Raw genomic sequence first — 18,643 nt, 5'->3', positions numbered from 1 at the left:
TATTTTACTAGATAAATGCATTTTCTAAAATTATATTACTTTTTCAAATTAATAAATATTTGTTACTTGTTCTAATACATTATTAACAAAAATTTCCCTAATTTTCTCTAATATACAATAATTGATCTTTTCCCTAACACCCTTTACACTTGTAGTCTACAGGTGTACGGTTTCAAGAAATCATGAGGCAACAATTACCTCATGTCACATTCACAAAATGTCTTCAATCTGACATCTTGAATCAAAAGCAAAGTATACCACTATGAAAGAAAAAATATTCATGCAAAAGAACCTGGAGAGTGAACAGCAACAGGAAATATTTTGGGAGTACCAAGTTCATGAGTATATCTGTCACTTCAAATCCCTCAATGCTACCCACACACAATGGGTGTTTTGGGTATGGTACAAAATGAACATATCCACATTATTTCAATTCCACATTAGGCAATAAAACAAAAATCACGCTGACCATGGGGTCTTCAGTACACAGAAATGACTAACAAAGTCAGACAAAAAATCAAGAGATAAGTGACAGCAAAAAAAAGACGAAAATGTATTCAAAAATAAACCATAATCATCCCACTAGATAAAGAAAAAGCTTTTAACAAAAACCAACAGTGATTGGTACTAACAAATTCCCAGCAAATAAGAAATATGGTGGTGTTCTTCTTCAGTCTTATAAAAGGCAACCACAAGAAACTTAGTTAATATATATTTAAAAGCACATGTACCCTAGAACTTAACGTATAATAAAAATATATATATAAACAAAAAATTATTAAAGACAAAAATAAAAAAATTTAAAAAATTAAAGCCAAAGACTGAATACTTTCCTCCTAAGATAGGAAAAAAGGCAAGTTTGCCCACGTTCATCACTTTTCTTCAGCATAGAAGTAGATCCTAGACACTGCAATGAGCCAAGAAAACTACAGAAATAGCAAACAATTCTAAAAAGATGTAAAACTCAGTTTTCAGGTAATTAATTGTTTTCATGGAAAATCTTAAGCTATCTTCAGAATATCTGCTAGAGCTAATAAGAGTGGAAAGGTTACAGGATACAAACTAAACATACAAAAATATGTAAAATATAAAAGGTACAAAACATATACAACATGTACAAAATTACTTATATTTCTACATACACTAATCCAAAAATCCAAAATACTCCAAACTCTGAAACTTTCTGAGTGCCAGAATGATGCCACAAGTGGAAAATCCCATATCTGAGACCTTTGCTTTCTGATGGTTTAATGTACACAAACTTTGTTTCATACACAAAATAATTTAAAAAGCTATTTAAAATTATTCAGGCTACATGTATAAGGTATATATGAAACATAAATTTTGTGTTTAGACTTGGGTGTTATCCCCAAGATATCTCATTATGTATATGTAAATATTACAAAATCTGAAAAAATCCAAAATCCAAAACACTTTAGGTCCCAAGTATTTCAGATAAGGAATATTCAACCTGTACTCAACAAATAATTGGAAAATAAAATGTTAAAATAATTCCATTTTCAATAGTGTCGAAAAGTGGAAATAAATTTAACAAAACATGTATGCTATAGACTGAATGTTTGTGTCCTCAAAAATTCATATGCTGAAACCCTAATGACCAATGTGATAGTATCTGAAGATGGGTCTGGTGGGAGGTAATTAGGTCATGAGAGTGGAGCCCTCATGACAGGATTCATGGCCTTCTAAGAAGAGACAAGAGAGAATTTGCTTCCTCTCTATGATCTCCAAAATGTAACATGGGACACAAGAAGAAGACAGCCATCTGTCAACCTAAAAGAGGGCCCTCACCAGAACTAGACCATGCTGTCACCCTGATCTCTAACCTCCCAGGCACCAGAACTATAAGAAATGTATTTATGTTGTTTAAGTCACACAGTATCTTGTCACAGCTGCCCTAACTGTGTAAAACCACTATAATGAAAACTATATAACATTGTTTGGAGAAACTAAAGAAAAGCAAAATAAATGGAGAGATACAACATGTTCATAAAATAAAACATTCTATGATGTCAATACTCCTATTCTACTGATTCAATAAACATCCAATCAAAATCCCAGCAAGCTTTTGACAAAATTGTCAAGTTGATTCTAAAATTTATATGAAAATGTAAACAATAACACCTAACTTTAAGACTTACTATAGAACCAAAGTAATCAAAATTGTCTAAGACTAGTATAAAAACAGACAAAGGAATGGAACCAAATAAACAATCCAGAAATAGAGTCACATTCGTATAGTTAGCTGGTTTTCGACAGAGGTACCAAGACTACTCAGTAAGAAAATAGGGCTAGACTGGCCAGGCGTGGTGGCTTACGCTTGTAATCCCAGCACTTTGGGAGGCCAAGGCGGATGGATCACTTGAGGTCAGGAGTTCAAGACCAGCCTGGCCAACATGGTGAAACCCCATCTCTCCAAAAATTACAAAAATTAGCTGGGCGTGGTAGTGGGCACCTGTAATCCCAGCTACCCAGGAGGCTGAGGCACGAGAATCACTTGAACCCAGGAGGCAGAGGTTGCAGTGAGATGAGAATTGCGCCACTATACTCTAGTCTCGGCAATAGAGAGAGACTCAGTCTCAAAAAAAAAAAAAAAAGAAAGAAATAAAGAAATGTTCCTAGATCTCCGTATGAAGAAAATAATTGAACCTAACCCCCTATCTCATATGATACACAAAAATTAATTTGAATCATCAGGCAACCCCAAAGTAACTGCTACAGAAGAAAACCACTGAGAGATGCTAAAGTTAGTAAGTGAAAGGTTGAGGAGATGCGCAGAATATTTATAGTTAGAAAATATCTCTCCCAAGATATCTATCAACTACAAAAGGAAAGATAGTAACTTCACAGGTGAAACCTGGCACCTTAACTACATGATCAAGGTTAACACCACTATGACATAGTAGTATCACAGACCCCTTGATATGATGCAATAAAAAGTACACAATGTCATTTCTCTCGTATTCTTGCCAAAAATGCATAGCTCACTCTAATCACGAGAAAACATCACACAAACTCAGGCTGAGGGGCAATCTACAAAATAAACACCATTATTCCTCAAAAGGGCCAAAGTCATGAAAGACAAGCACAGACTCATCTTTGGATGAGGAACTCTCGTAGACTGGAGGAGACTAAGAAGAGATTAACAACTAAATGCAATATAGAATCCTGGATTGGATCCTGGAGCAGAAAAAGAACGTTATGAGAAAACTGATAAGATTTATAGTCTAGTTACTAGAACTGTATCAATGTTAATGTCCTGCTTTCGATTACTGTACCAGGTGAGGTGATATGAGGGGTATAAGGAAATTCTGTATTATTTTTTACAGCTTTTCTGTTAGTCTAAAATTAGTTTAAAATAAAGGTTAGAAAGAGCCTGTAAGAAACAAAAAAAGTTAACTTGAGAATGATGATGGCAAGATGGCAGTATAGGAAATCCCAGCCCTCATTCCCCCAAGAAAGACACTGATAAAACAATATACAAACCAAAATACCTGTATGGAACTTCAAAAAACAGTTAAGAAGTTGCAGTACTCCAGGCAAGTGCAAAGCCAAGTACAACCTCACTGAAATAATTAAGAACCATTTTACTTTACCTGCCCCTAAGGCCAGCAAATCTCCATTCAGCTCATGGCTTTTAGGGTAACGGATTGGGGAAAAGAGAAGCATGGAATGTAAGTCCAACATTCTGACTTTTCTGAGGGCCACCCAAGGGATGGGTTTCTGTCTTGCCTGGAGCACTAATGGAAACAGCATAGGTTAGATTTCTGGGTGCCAACAAAAGCAAAAGAGAACAGAAACAGATTGCTATGGCACCAGAGGGCCAGCAGTACCAAAGACAGAGACTGGGATGACTCAGCACCATTGGGAAAAGACATCTAACTTGTTTCTTCATCAGAAGTGAGAGAGAAGAGTGAAGTACATGCTTCAAATATTCCAGCATTTTGGAGAGTTGCCAGAGGGAATGATATCTCTCACCTGCTAAACGGTGCTGATGAGGAAGCTGGCATATATTGAGAAAAGCTGATTGGTGAAGGACTTTCCCCATAAGAAGCCAGTCCATAAAGACTAGGAAAGGCAGCTGTTTTTTAAAATTGCATAAAAACTCAGCCAAAAAAAAAAAAAAAATCACAAGGCAGTCAAAGAAAGAAGGAAACCTAGCCCAATCAAAGGAACCAAATAAATTGCCAGAAACCACCTCAAAGAAACTGAGATCTGTAAATTACCTGACAAAGAGATAAAAACAGTTGTCTTAAAGCTCAATGATCCAAAAAAGAACACAGATGCACAACTAAATGAAGTCAAGAGAACAAAGTATAAACAAAACCAAGACTATCAACAAAGAGAAATTACATAAAAAAAGCAAAAATGCTAATGCCAAAGAATACAATAGCTGAATTGAAAAATTCACTAGAGAGGTTCAGTAGCAAATGCAGTCAAGCAGAAGAATAAAATCAGAAAACACAAAGAAAGGTCAATTTAAAATTATTGAGTCAGGGAAGCAAACAAGAAAAAGAATAAAGAAAAGTGAAGGAAGCCTAAGGGACTAGAAGACATCATTAAACAGACCAATATACGTATTATGGAGTTATAGAAGAAGATAGAGAAAGAAACAGAGAGTTTACTGTGGAGTTAAGAAGAAGAAACAGAAATGAACAGAGAGCTTATTTGAAGACATAATGGCTAAAAACTTCCCAAATCTGAGAAAACAAATAGGCACCCAAATTTAAGAAGTTCAAAAGACTTCATCCTTTCACTTCAAGAGTGAAGTAAAAGAGGCCCACATAGACACATTATAATCAAATTAACAAAAGTTAAAGGCAAAGAGAGAATCTTGAAAGCAGCAAGAGAAAAGTAAATTGTCATACACAAGGGAGCTTTCATAAGATTTCAGCAATTTTGCAGAGGAAACATTACAAGCCAGAAAGGAATCAGGTGATATATTCAAAGTGCTGAAAGCAAAAAACAAAAACAAAAACAAAAAAAACCCTGTCAATCAAGAACACTATATCAAGCAAAATTGTTCTACAAGAACAAAAGACAAATCAAATCTTTCCCAGATAAACAAAAGCTAAGAGAGTTCTTCACTACCAGACCTGCCTTACAAGAAATACTAAGAGGAGTCCTGCAAGTGGAAATGAAATGACACTAGACAGCAACACAAAAGTACATGAAAACATAAAGCTCACTGGTAAAGGTAAATATATACACAAGTACAGAGTACACTAACACTGTAATGGTGGTATGTAAAACATTTTTAATTCAGATATAGAATTGAAAAGATGACAGTATAAAAAATAACTAACTATAAGCTATATTAATGGATACAATAAGATGTAAACTGTGATATCAATAACATAAAATAGAAGTGGAGAAACATACAAGAGCAGTATTTTTGTATAAAGTCAAAGGTTATTACCAACTTAAAATAGACAATGTTTTGTGTAAGCCTCATGGCAACCACAAAGAAAATACCTATAGAACATATACAAAATAAAATCAGAAAAAAAATCATAGCATGTCAATACAAAAATCAACAAAACAAAAAGGAAGGCAGCAGGAGACATGAGAGACAAAATAGCTATAAGGCAGAAAACAATCAACAAAATGGCAACAGTAAGTCCTTCCTCATCAGTAATTACTGTAAATGTAACTGGATTAAACTCCCCAAACAAAACACACAAAAGTAGCTGAATGAATTTTTCAAAACACACACTCATACACACAAAATACAATTACAGTATATGCTGTTTACAAAAGATGTGCCTTAGATGTAAAGACACACATATACTGAAAAAGATGAAAAAGATAATCCATACAAATGGTACAAAAAAAGAGCAGAAGTGGCCATACTTATATAAGACAAAATAGACTTTAAGTCAAAGACTGTCACAAGAAAAAAAGAAAATTATATAATGATAAATGGGTCATTATTCTGGAATATATAACAATTATATATATATGCACCTAAGACCAGAGCACTCAAATATATAAAGTAAACATTGCCAGAATGGAAGGGAGAAGTATTTAGTAACATAGTAATAGTAGGATATTTCAATAATCCACTTTCAATAATGGACAGAAAAATAAGACATAAGATAAGAGGACCTGAACAACACTACAGATGAATTAGACCTAACATAAATACACAGAACACTCCACACAACAGCAGCAAAATATGCATTCTTCTCAAGTGTACATGGAACATTCTCCACGACAGATTTCATGTTAGGCCACAAAACAAGTCTTAACAAATTTAATAAGACCGAAATCATAGCAAATATCTTTTCGAAACACAAAGAAATGAAACTAGACATCAATAGCAGTAGAAAAATCAGAAAATCCACAAATATGTAGAAATTAAACTACACACTCTTGAACAACCAAATACACCAAAGAAGAAATCATAAGATAAATTAGAAAATACCTTTAAACAAATGAAAACACAAACACACATAGTAAAACTTAAGAGAAACAGCAAAAGCAATACTGAAAGGAAAGTTTTAGCATGAACACCTACATTTAAGAAAAAAAGAAAAGTCTCATATCAAACTTAATACTTCAAGGAACTAAATAAAGAACAAATTAAACCAAAAATTATCCAAAGAAAGAAAATAAAAATGATTAGAGAAAATAAATAAATAAAATAGAGAACAGAAAAACTTTAGAAAAAAATCAACAAAACTAAGAGTTTTTTGAAAAACAACAACAAAATTAACAAGTACTTAGTTAGATTAAGAAAAAATGAGGCCGGGCAAGGTAGATCATACCTATAATGCCAGCACTTTGGAAGGATAAGGTGGGAGGACCAGTTGACACCAGGAGTTGGAGACTAGCCTGGGCAATATGGTAAGACTGATTTCTACAAAACATACTTTAAAAAGTCAGCCAGGCCTGGTGGTGTATGCTTGTATTTCTAGCCACTTGGGAGACTGAGGCGAGAAGATCATTGAGCCCAGGAGTTTGAGGCTGCAGTGAGCTGACTGCACCAATACACCCAAGCCTGGGTGACAGAGCAACACCTCACCTCCAAAAAAAAAAAAAAAAAAGAAAGAAAGAAAAAGAAAAAATATCAGAAGCGTAATAACTAAAATCAGAAATGAAACAGCAGACATTACAGTTGACGCCACAAACATTGAAAGGATTATAAAAGACTACTAAGAATGCTAATAAACTGGATAACCTAGAAAAAGTGGATAAATTCCTAGAAACATACCACCTACCAAGACTGAATCATGAAGGAAGAGAAAATCTTAACAGACCTATAACTAACAAGGAGATTGAATCAGTAAGCAAAAACCTTCTAACAAAGAAAAGCCCAGGAGCAGATAGCTTCACTGCAGAATTCCACCAAACATTTAAAAAGAAATTAATGTCAATCCTTTTCAAAATCTTCCAAAAAACTGAAAAGGAGGGAGTACTTCCAAACTCATTTTATCAGGCCAGCATTACTCTGATACCAACGCCAGACAAATATATTACAAGAAAACTGCAAGCCATAAGTCCCTGACGAATACTGACACAAAAATCCTTAACAAAATACTAGTAAACTCATGTCTGGGGAACGCACGTGCTACCACCACCGGGCTGAAAAAAAGAAACCCAACCTAGCCTACTAGACAATGAGAAGCCACGTACACCCCGGCCAATAGCCAGAACCAAATGCAAGATATATGAGTGAGGCCACATTAGACCATCCAGTTCCAATCAAGCTATCAGATGACTAACTGCATGAATGACCCCAGGTGAGAAAAAAATAAGTGCCAGCTAAGCTCAATCAAAATTATATAATTATAAGAAAATAAATGATTGTTGCTTTACATCGCTGAATTTGGGAATAATTTGTTACAAAGCAATAAATACTTAATAAGGCATACCTTCTTGTTCTGCTTTTTGACCTAGACCTCTGAACTCTATAGGATTTCCCTCGACCCCTTGAACGACTTCGACTTCGTTTCCTTCTGGAGCCATAAGAAGAGCTACTGCTTGATCGATGCCTGCGTCTGAAATAAAATATAATCAAAGATCACTGCTATAAAAATTTTTATTATGAGCATTAAGGAAAAACCTTCTAGATTCTAAAGAATCATCTGATTTTTACTGTCTCACTGTCTCCTGGAAGCAAATAGAGATAAATTAAAATGTTATTTCTCTTGAACAGTCATATGACTGGTTCATAACTTAGTGATTGGATCAGTACTAATTAAGGTATTAAGGGTCTTAGAATCTTTCCAAATATCATCAGATTATATGGTATGAAAACTAAACCAAGGCCAGGCTCAGTAGCTCATGCCTGTAATCCCAACATGTTGGGAGGCCGAGGCAGGAGGATTGCTTGAGGCCAAGAATTCGATACCAGCTTGGGCAACACAGCAAGGCCAAATCTCCACAAAAAATAAAAATAAAAAAACTTAGCTAGGCATGGTGGCACATGCCTCTAGTACTAGCTATTCAGGAAGCTGAGGTGGGAGGATCCCTTGAGTCCAAAAGATATGACTGCACCGCTGCACTCCTGCCTGAGTGACAGAGCAAGATCTTGTCTCTAAAAAAATTTAAAATTAAGGCCAGGCACGGTGGCTCACGCCTGTAATCCCAACACTTTGGGAGGCCGAGGAGGGCAGATCACCTGAGGTCAGGAGTTCAAGACCAGCCTGACCAACATGGTGAAACCCTGTCTCTACTGAAAACACAAAACTAGCTGGGCATAGTGGTGCATGCCTGTAATCCCGGCTACTTGGAAGGCTGAGAAGAACTGCTTGAACCTGGGAGGCAGAGGCTGCAGTGAGCTGAGATCACGCCATTGTACTCCAGCCTGGACAACAAGAGCAAAACTCCGTTGCAGCACTGTTCACAATAGCAAAGGCTTGGAACCAACCCAAATATCCATCAATGACAGACTGGATTAAGAAAATGTGGCACATATACACCATGGAATACTACGCAGCCATAAAAAAGGATGAGTTCACATCCTTTGTAGGCACATAGATGAAGCTGGAAACCATCATTCTCAGCAAACTATCGCAAGGACAAAAAACCAAACACCGCAAGTTCTCATTCATAGGTGGGAATTGAACAATGAGAACTCTTGGACACAGGAAGGGGAACATCACACACCGGGGCTTGTCATGGGGTGGTGGGCTAGGGGAGGGATAGCATTAGGAGATATACCTAATGTAAATGACGAGTTAACAGATGCAGCACACCAACATGGCACATGTATACATATGTAACAAACCTGCATGTTGTGTACTAGAACTTAAAGTATAATAAAATAAAAAATAATTCATTAGAAAAATAAATAAATAAATGCACTAGAAAAAAAATTAAATTAAATTAAAAAAGAAAACTACACCACTTTGTATCTATTTGCCTACTAAGAACAGACAAAGGTTGAGGACACTAGACCCACGGACTGGACCTGGTGGAACAAAAAAACTCTGGGTTGGGACTTTCATAAATGTATAGCTAGTAAAAGAAAAATGTTTTATTTAGCAAAATTAAAAATACAAAAACATGAATTTTAAAGAATGTTATCCTCATTACTATATAAATAAAAATTACAAAAATCACCTTCTATCATAAGAATGTGAACGAGGCTGAAGATCTCTGGACCAAGATCTTGACTTTGATCTTGATTTCCTTCCTCCTTTCTTTCGGCTGTACGTTCTACTATCTGAAGAACTGCTCGAGGAGGACCGTCTACGGTGTTTCTTTTTTCTCTTGCTTCTGCTTTCTTCTTCAGTATCTGATGACCGACGTCCCATTTCTATAAGCATAAATTTGAAGAATATTATTTCTAACATGGTGGCACTATGGATGAAATGCAATATATTAATTTTTTATTTCATTTATTTATTTATTTTAGAGATGGGGTCTCCCTCTGTATCCCAGGCTGGAGTGTAGTGGTACAATCATTGCTCACTGCAACCTGGAAGTCCTGGGCTCCAGCGATCCTTCCCCCAAGCCTTCCAAAGTGCTGGGACTACAGGCATGAGCCACCATTTCTGGCCTCAACGTACTACTTTTTATAAAACTTTGTAAAATTTTTAAAAGTCTTATTCAAAGTAAAATTGTTTATGTGCCTGGCTTCTTGACAAGACTGAGAACAGCTCTTTATATCAATTATCTGATATTTTAAGTTATATTTCTCATTAATTATATGACATTTTCTTTAGTAATCAACCAACTATTCCTTTATTCTCACATTCCCTAATGACAAAATATATTTTACTATCTTAGAGTTGAATTTTTTTTCTAACAGAAAATTCTACATCTTTAAATAGCTAAAACCTCATTAGTCATCAACAAAGTACAAACTGAAACAGTGAACTATAATCATCATTTCACTTGTGAAACTCAGGGGAGACAATATTAACTAAAGTACTAAAGTTGATGAGGTTATTGAGAAATCAGTCAGCTCTTCACACACTGCTAGTACCTCTATAAGGTCGTAGAATAATCTTTTTAGAAAGCAATAAAACAATAAATTAAGCAGATATAATAGATATTATATCTATAACAGATATCCACATTTGTATGTGTATATTACACACAAACATATATATTTATATCCACATTAAGAAATATGTACACAATTGAGTAATAATAATCTAAAAATGTTGATGCTTTTTTGACAGAGAAATCCTACTTCTACAAATACATCTGAAAAAATTTTTCTAAAGGATATATTCATGAAAATATTCATCACAGCATTATTATAGTGGTATCCATTGAGATAATTTAAGAAAATATGTACATATGAAAATTAGTATTTAAATGATGCAATATAATTTTCATAATATAAAATATAGTTTTTCAAACTATTTCTATATAGTTATGGTAACACGGACATTTAGTATACAACAGAAAAAACAAATAGAACCTAAGGCTTTCATATTTAGGAATTAACTTTGCTGACAAGAAGCTTAGTTGTCTTACTTTAATCTTTAGATTCTCATATGCAATACTATTTTTTATTAAAATAGTTATTAGTTATCTTTCAAAGTCATATAAAAACAAGATCCATTCGTTGTAATCACTTAGGATAAATAAAAGCTCACATCATCTTTAATATTTATTCAAAATAAGTTAAATACCATCACTATAAACAAAGTATTATGTTGGTGCAAAAGTAATTGCAGTTTTTACCATGACTTTTAATGGAATATATTTATATATATATAATATAAATATATATTATCTATTTAATATATTATATATTATGTATAGTATGTTTAACATTAAATATATTATATATTAAATATTAACTATATAATACTTAATATAACTGTATATTTAATATATTAATTAATATTAATATATTAATTCTATATTATTTATATATTTAATAATACATTCCATTAAAAGTAATGGCAAAAACCACAATTACTTTTGTGCCAACTTATAATATGTTAAATTACTGCTTTGCTTTCAGAAGCATCAGGTGAGCCAGCCCCTCCCTGATTCCAATACAATACCAGTTGAAAAAATCTCTTAGGACTCAAATCAAAACTTTAAGCTATTTACCTAGAGCCAGAATTAAGGATTTTAAATGTAGCTCTGAACGTCCAAGTTGCTCACATGTCTAAGATTTTAGTTTAACAAAACACTGGGAAGACTTGGTTTTGAAGCTTTCAGTAAATCACTAACATATCTAAGCCAGTTTCCTCATTTAAAAAATGAAACTACAATAGGTAAAAGATTACCACGACACTTTCCAGCTTTAAAATGACTATGAAAGTGGCCAAGTGCAGTGGCTCACGCCTGTAATCCCAGCACTTTGGGAGGCCGAGGCGGGCGGATCCCGAGGTCAGGAGTTCGAGACCAGCCTGATCAACATGGTGAAACCCCATCTCTACTAAAAACACAAAAAGTAGCTGGGCGTGGTGGCATGCGCCTGTAGTCTCAGCTACTCAGTAGTCTGAGACAGGAGAATCGCTTGAACCTGGGAGGCGGAGGTTGCAGTGAGCCGAGATCGTGCCATTGTACTCCAGCCTGGGTGACAGAGCGAGACTCCATCTCAAAAAAAAAAAAAAAAAAAGACTATGAAATTATAAATATATACAACATGTATATATATGTAAATACAAACATACATTTAAATACAAACATAATTCAGATGTATATAAGGTATATCTGTACATACATATAAATTCAAATGTGTCCATGATATCCATTTATACATAAAATATATACATATATCCATTATATATATCAAATAGATACCCACATATGTATGTGTGTATATTATACACACACATACTTATATCCATGTTAAGAAATATGTACACAATTGAATGATAATAATTTCATTTCTTGGCTTTTAATTCCTTTCTTGTTTTTACCTTTAATCATTTAAGAATGTTCCTCACAAACAAATAACCATTTAAATTAAGATGAGCTTTTACTATCTTGCTATCTTGTTTTAAAAAATACCAAAATAAGATTAAAGAAATTTAAAAGTATAAATTTGAAAGGATAGAGACTAGAAAACAACAGGAACATGAGATATGTCAACAAACTTTTGGCAAGTGAAAAACACATGGAGAATTTAGAGCTAAGAAAACTTATTATCAGGCAAACAAGAGAAAAGCAAATTCACATAGCAAAAATCAGAAAGGATCAGGAATTTAAGACACCAGATACCAGAGCAGGCACAATGAGGCCATGAGGCTAAAAACAAAAAAAAAATTGATTGAATTTATGTAATAGTGTCCCTGAGTCCCTCCATTCTACCCAGCCAGGTGATACTCTTCCCCAATCCTCAGAGGAGAGAATGTTTATTTTGGGGAGAAAAATGAATCAAAGAAGCACCAGGTCCAAGGACACAGTAAAAAAAGACAGAGATGCCAAACCAAAAGTTAAAGAGATTAAGTTAAGTTAAAGTCTATAATCAAATAGAAAAGTCATAGCCCTCTGTGTGCTATCCTCAAGAGGATTCTTGAATATCTGCAAAAACTGAACAACACCTAAGAAAAGATATATAAGCATTTGAGGGTTCCCCCCAAAAAGGGGAGGCCCCCACCCAATCACCCTATAATGAAGCCTACTAGTTGACAAGTCCAAACCTTAAATACAGGTTACAACTGTATTTATAACATTTTTCTGTAAACATTTTTTCTGTTAACTTTTTGCTGAATATACAACAAAATATAACCAAACATGATGAAAGCCTTCACCATAAAAGACAGAAACTAAAACAGAAAGAAAATAAGCAAATGATAGTAAACCAGAACATACAGAAGAAAACTTCAAGAACAAAAATAACAGCTAATATCCTCAGATGCATATGACAGGATGATCCAGCAAACAAGACTAGGAAGAACATCTGGAGAATAGGACAGATAGCTTAAAATTTTAACAAAGGACAATTTAAAAAAACCATGCGCGCGCGCACACACACACACACACACACACACACACACACACACACAAGGCCAGGTACTGTGGCTCTCGCCTGTAATCCCAGCACTTTGGGCAGCCAAGGCAAATAGATCACTTGAGTCCAGGAGTTTGAGACCAGCCCCGCCAACATGGTGAAAACTGGTCTCCACAAAAAATACAAAAATTAGCTGGACATGGTGATGCATACTTGTAGTACCAGCTACTCAGGAGACTGAGGCAGGAGGATCACCGGAGCCCAAGTGGGCGAGGCTACAGTGAGCCAACATTGTGCCACTGCATTCCAGCCTGGGAGACAGAGCGAGACCCAGTCTCAAAAAAACAGACAACAAAAACAATAAGGTTGGAAAAGAGGTTAAAGGACTCAAAAAAAGAAAGAAAGAAAGAAAAAGAGACAGACATTTTACAAACAGAAGAGGATCAATCTGGAGGTCCAAAATGCACCAGATACGCATTCTATAAAAAAAAAAAAAAAATAGAAAAGCTCAGCATAATGGCATAAGCCTGTAGTCCCAGTTACTCTGAACACTGAAATGGGAGGACACCTTGACCCCAGGAGTTCGAAGCTCCAGTGAGGTATAATCCCACCACTGCACCCCCAGCCTGGGTGATAGGGTGAGATCCTGTCTTTAAAAACAGGAGAAAAGGGACCAAAAAAAATTACCCAAAAATTAAATTTCCAGGCCAGGCATGGTGGCTCACATTTGTAATATCAGCACTTTGGGAGGCCAAAGTGGGTGGATTGCTTGAACCCAGGAGTTTGAGACCAGCCTGGGCAACATGGTGAAACCCCTGTCTCTACAAAAAATCAGCTGAGCATGGTGATGCACACCTGTAGTCCCAGCTACTTGAGGGGGCTGAGGCAGCAGGATCACCTGAGCCCAGAAGGTCCAGGCTGCAGTGAGCTGCAATCACCCTACTGCACTCTAGTCTGGGTGACAGAATAAGTCCTTGTTTCAAAGTTCCAGAATTGAAAGATGAATTGCCCTAAGTCCCTGGGACAATGATTTTTCTAAAAAGACACACCCAGTATATCTCATAAAAACTTTAGACACCAGGAATATACAGAAGATCCTAGAAATTTCTAAAGATAAAAAAAATATGGGTAGCACAATAAAAGGCATATGGGTTTTCACAACACAGAAAACAATGGAGACTAGCCTTTAAAATGCTGAGAAAACGAATCTCAACCTAGAATCTCTATCCAGCCAAATCACTGTTCTGCTACGAGATTAGAATAAAGACATTTTCAGACATGTAAGGTCTCAAAATTATACCCCACACTCTCCCCTTTTCATGAAGTTACTCGACAGTGTGCTCCATGAAAAGAAGAGTATCACAACAGACAACCCAGATTCAAAATATAAGTAATCTTATACTGAAGATACGAAAGACATCCCAGACTGATAGCATATAAGCAATACATCAATAAACAAGAAAAAAAAAATCCTTTCCCTATAGAAGCTTACATTCTAGTACCAGCGATTTTCAAAATGAGGCCTGTAGACCCTTGGGGATCTCTACGACACTTTCAGGGGACTCAAGAAGTCAAAACTATATTCACTGTAACACTAAAACATTATTTACCTTTTTCATCGTGCTGACTTTTGCACTGATGGTGCAAAAGTAATAGTGGACAAAACTGCTGGCACCTTAGCACAAATCAAGGCAGAGGCACCAAATTATACTTAGTAGTCACTGTATCCCTCACTGCCATACAGTCACAGTTTAAAAAAAAAAAAGCAATTTCAATTAAGAATGTCCTCAATAAAGCAGTAAAAATCATAAATTTTACTAAATTTCCACTCGAGTACATACACATCTTTTTAATATTCTTATGAAATGAGAGATACACATAACTTCTGCCATATATTGAAGAATGCTGGTTATTTCAAGAACAAGCATTTGTGTAACTGAATTGCAACTTGAATTAGCTGCTTTTATTATGAAACATTATTTTATTTTAAAAACTCACTATAATTATGCAGACTTGAGTATCTGGAAAACCTTTTCTTGAAAATGAAGGGATCCTTCCATTTCAAGGAAAACAGTATTCATTGCTGATGATAAAATTCAAGCTTGCAAGCAAAAATTTGAATTTTAGATAATTTGTATTGCCACCATGAGAATGATAGCTTCTGAATACTTAAAAACTTCCGAGATCATCGGTGATATTAACAAACATGAATTTTTGATATATAATGAAGGGTGTTAACATTAGAAAGATATGCCTAACTCAGTGAGCCAATATTTTCCAAATGGCCAATGCAAAATGTCACAAAATCATGCGTGGGTAAAGATCCACTCAGAGTGTAAGTCAGACCAATAGATTTTAACATATTGGAGTACCAAAGGTCATCCATATGGTTTCAAAAACCATATTAAAACAGAACTTCAAGAAATTAACACTTAATCAATTTTTGGTGTAATATGAAAGACATAATTACCTGAAAAGGGTTACTAAAACACTTATCTGTGTAAAGCCAGATTTGCTTCATAAACTTCAATCAAAACAATTTATCTCAGTGGATTGAATGAAGAAGCAGATATGAGAATCCAGCCATCTTCTATTAAACCAGACATTAGAGATTTGCAAAAAAGGAAAATAATGCCACTTTTCTCACTAAGTTTGTTTTGGAAAAAACAGTTATTTTTCATATCAAAGATACTATTTATGTTACCATATTTTGGGTTTATTGTTATTAAGTGAATTCATGAAGATTTCAAAATTTTGTTTTAATTAATAAGGTAAATATTCATAGATATAATCCAAATAAATGTTACTGGAGTCCTCAACAATGTTTCAGAGTGTAAAGAGACCCTAAGACTAAAATGTTTGAGAACCACTGCTCTAAGATACCTACTGTCATTCCCATTCTCTATTTCTGTCCTTTATACTACATCTCTGAGTAAGGCACAAACAAGCAGAAAAAAAGGAAGGGACACAGATCTATCTGTCTTGGGGGTGACCAAAAAAAGAGAACAGGAGAAGGTGAGTATAAATTTTTTATTTGTTCTAATTACAAACAACATAATTTATCCATAATAGAAGGCTGGTTGATTACATTTAACACAGGTTAATGAAAGATAACAAAAGTCCTTCCTTGGAACATACCTCAAAATAACAAGAGCCATTTACAACAAACCCACAGCCAATATCATACTGAATGAGAAAAAGCTGGAAGAATTCCTCTTGAAAACCAGCACAAGACAAGGATGTCCTCTCTCACCACTCCTATTCAACATAGTATTGAAAACTCTGGCCACAGCAATCAGGCAAGAGAAAAAAACAAAGGGTATTCGAATAAGAAGACAGGAAGTCAAATTGTCTTTGCAGATGACATAATCCTATATCTAGAAAACCTAATCATCTCAGCTCAAAAGATTATTAAGCTGACAAGCAACTTCAGTAATGTTTCAGGATACAAAATCAATGTGCAAAAATCACTAGCATTCCTATACACTAACAACAGACAAGCAGAGAGCCAAATCATGAATGAACTCCCATTTATAACTGCTATAAAAAGAATAAAATACTTAGGAATACAGCTAACAAGGGAAGTGAAGGACCTCTTCAAGGAGAACTACAAACCACTGCTCAAGGAAATCAGAGAGGACACAAACAAGTGGAAAAACGTTCCATGCTCACAGATAGGAAGAATCAATATCGTGAAAATGGCAATACCACCCAAAGTGACCTAAAGATTCAATACTATTCCCATCAAACTACCATTAACATTCTTCACAGAATTAGAAAAAAAAACTACTTCAAAATTCATATGGAACCAAAAAAGAGCCCATATAGCCAAGACAATCCTTAGCAAAAAGAACAAAGCTGGAGGCATCATGCTACCTGACTTCAAACTATACTACCAGGCTACAGTAGCCAAAACAGCATGGTACTAGTATAAAGACAGACACATAGACCAATGGAACAGAATAGACAACTCAGAAATAAGACCGCACATCTACAACCATCTGTTCTTTGACAAACCTGACAAAAACAAGCAATGAGGAAAGGACTCCCTATTTAATAAATGGTACTGGGAGAACTGGCTAGCCATATGTAGAAAATTGAAAGTGGACCCCTTCCTTATATCTTACACAAAAAATTAACTCAAGATAGATTAAAGACTTAAATGTAAAACCCAAAACTATAAAAACCTTAGAAGAAAATCTAGGCAATACCATACAGGACAAAGGCACGGGCAAAGATTTCATGGCAAAAACGTCAAAAGCAATTGCAACAAAAACAAAAATCACAAATGGGATCTAATTAAACTAAAGAGTTTCTGCACAGCAAAAGAAATTATCATCAGAACGAACAGACAATCTATAGAGGAAAATTTTTGCAACCTATACAACTGACAAAGGTCTAATATCCAGAGTCTATAAGGAAGTTAAACAAATTTACAAGAAAAAAAAAGGAATCCCATTAAAAAATGGGCAAAGAACATGAACAGACACTTCTCAAAAGAAGACATTTATGCGGCCAACAAACATATGAGAAAAAACTCAACATCACTGATCATTAGAGAAATGCAAATCAAAACTACAATGAGATATCATCTCATGCCAGTCAGAATGCAATTATTAAAAAGTCAAGAAATGGCCTGGCACAGTGGCTCAGGCCTGTAATCCTAGTACTTTGGGAGGCTGAGGGGGGTGGATCACGAGGTCAGGAGATGGAGACCATCCTGGCCAACATGGTGAAACCCTGTTTCTATTAAAAATACAAAAATTAGCTGGGCGTGGTGAAGCATGCCTGTAATCCCAGCTACTCGGGAGGCTGAGGCAGGAGAATTGCTTGAACCAGGGAGTCAGAGGTTGCAGTAAGCCGAGATCACACCACTGCACTCCAGCCTGGTGACAGAGTGAGACTCCCGTCTCAAAAAAAGAAAAAAAAGTCAAAAAACAACAGATGCTGGCAAGGCTGTGGAGAGACAGGAACACTTTTATTAATAAACTGTTGGTGAGAATGTAAATTAGTTCAACCATTGTGGAAGATGATGTCACAGGCATTGTCCAGAACGGGTGATACTTTGAGGAATTAGCAGTGTGGTGATTCCCCAAAGACCTAGAACCAGAAATACCATTTGACCCAGCAATCCCATTACTGGGTATATATCCAAAGGAATAGAAATCATTCTGTTATAAAGACATATGCACGTTTATGTTCACTGCAGCATTATTCACAATAGCAAAGACACAAAATCAAACTAAA

General features: G+C 35.2%; 1 protein-coding gene across 8 annotated transcripts in view; it reads right to left on the bottom strand.

The window, feature by feature from the left end:
- RSRC1 (arginine and serine rich coiled-coil 1) overlaps positions 1 to 18,643 on the bottom strand; it is a 438,867-nt gene that overhangs the window by 412,858 nt on the left and 7,366 nt on the right. For all 8 annotated transcript variants that reach the window (XM_054682322.2, XM_063806358.1, XM_516841.7 and 5 more), the window contains exons 2-3: positions 9,589 to 9,784; positions 7,896 to 8,021 (exon numbers count right to left, since the gene is read on the bottom strand). In XM_054682322.2, coding sequence (XP_054538297.1) covers positions 7,896 to 8,021; positions 9,589 to 9,782 — 320 coding nt within the window. In that variant the 5' untranslated portion in view covers positions 9,783 to 9,784. The remainder of the gene's footprint in view (positions 1 to 7,895; positions 8,022 to 9,588; positions 9,785 to 18,643) is intronic.

The sequence above is a fragment of the Pan troglodytes genome, chromosome 2 (assembly GCF_028858775.2).
Source record: "Pan troglodytes isolate AG18354 chromosome 2, NHGRI_mPanTro3-v2.0_pri, whole genome shotgun sequence".
Lineage (NCBI taxonomy): Eukaryota > Metazoa > Chordata > Mammalia > Primates > Hominidae > Pan > Pan troglodytes.
This window is presented reverse-complemented; position numbering and strand designations above follow the sequence as displayed.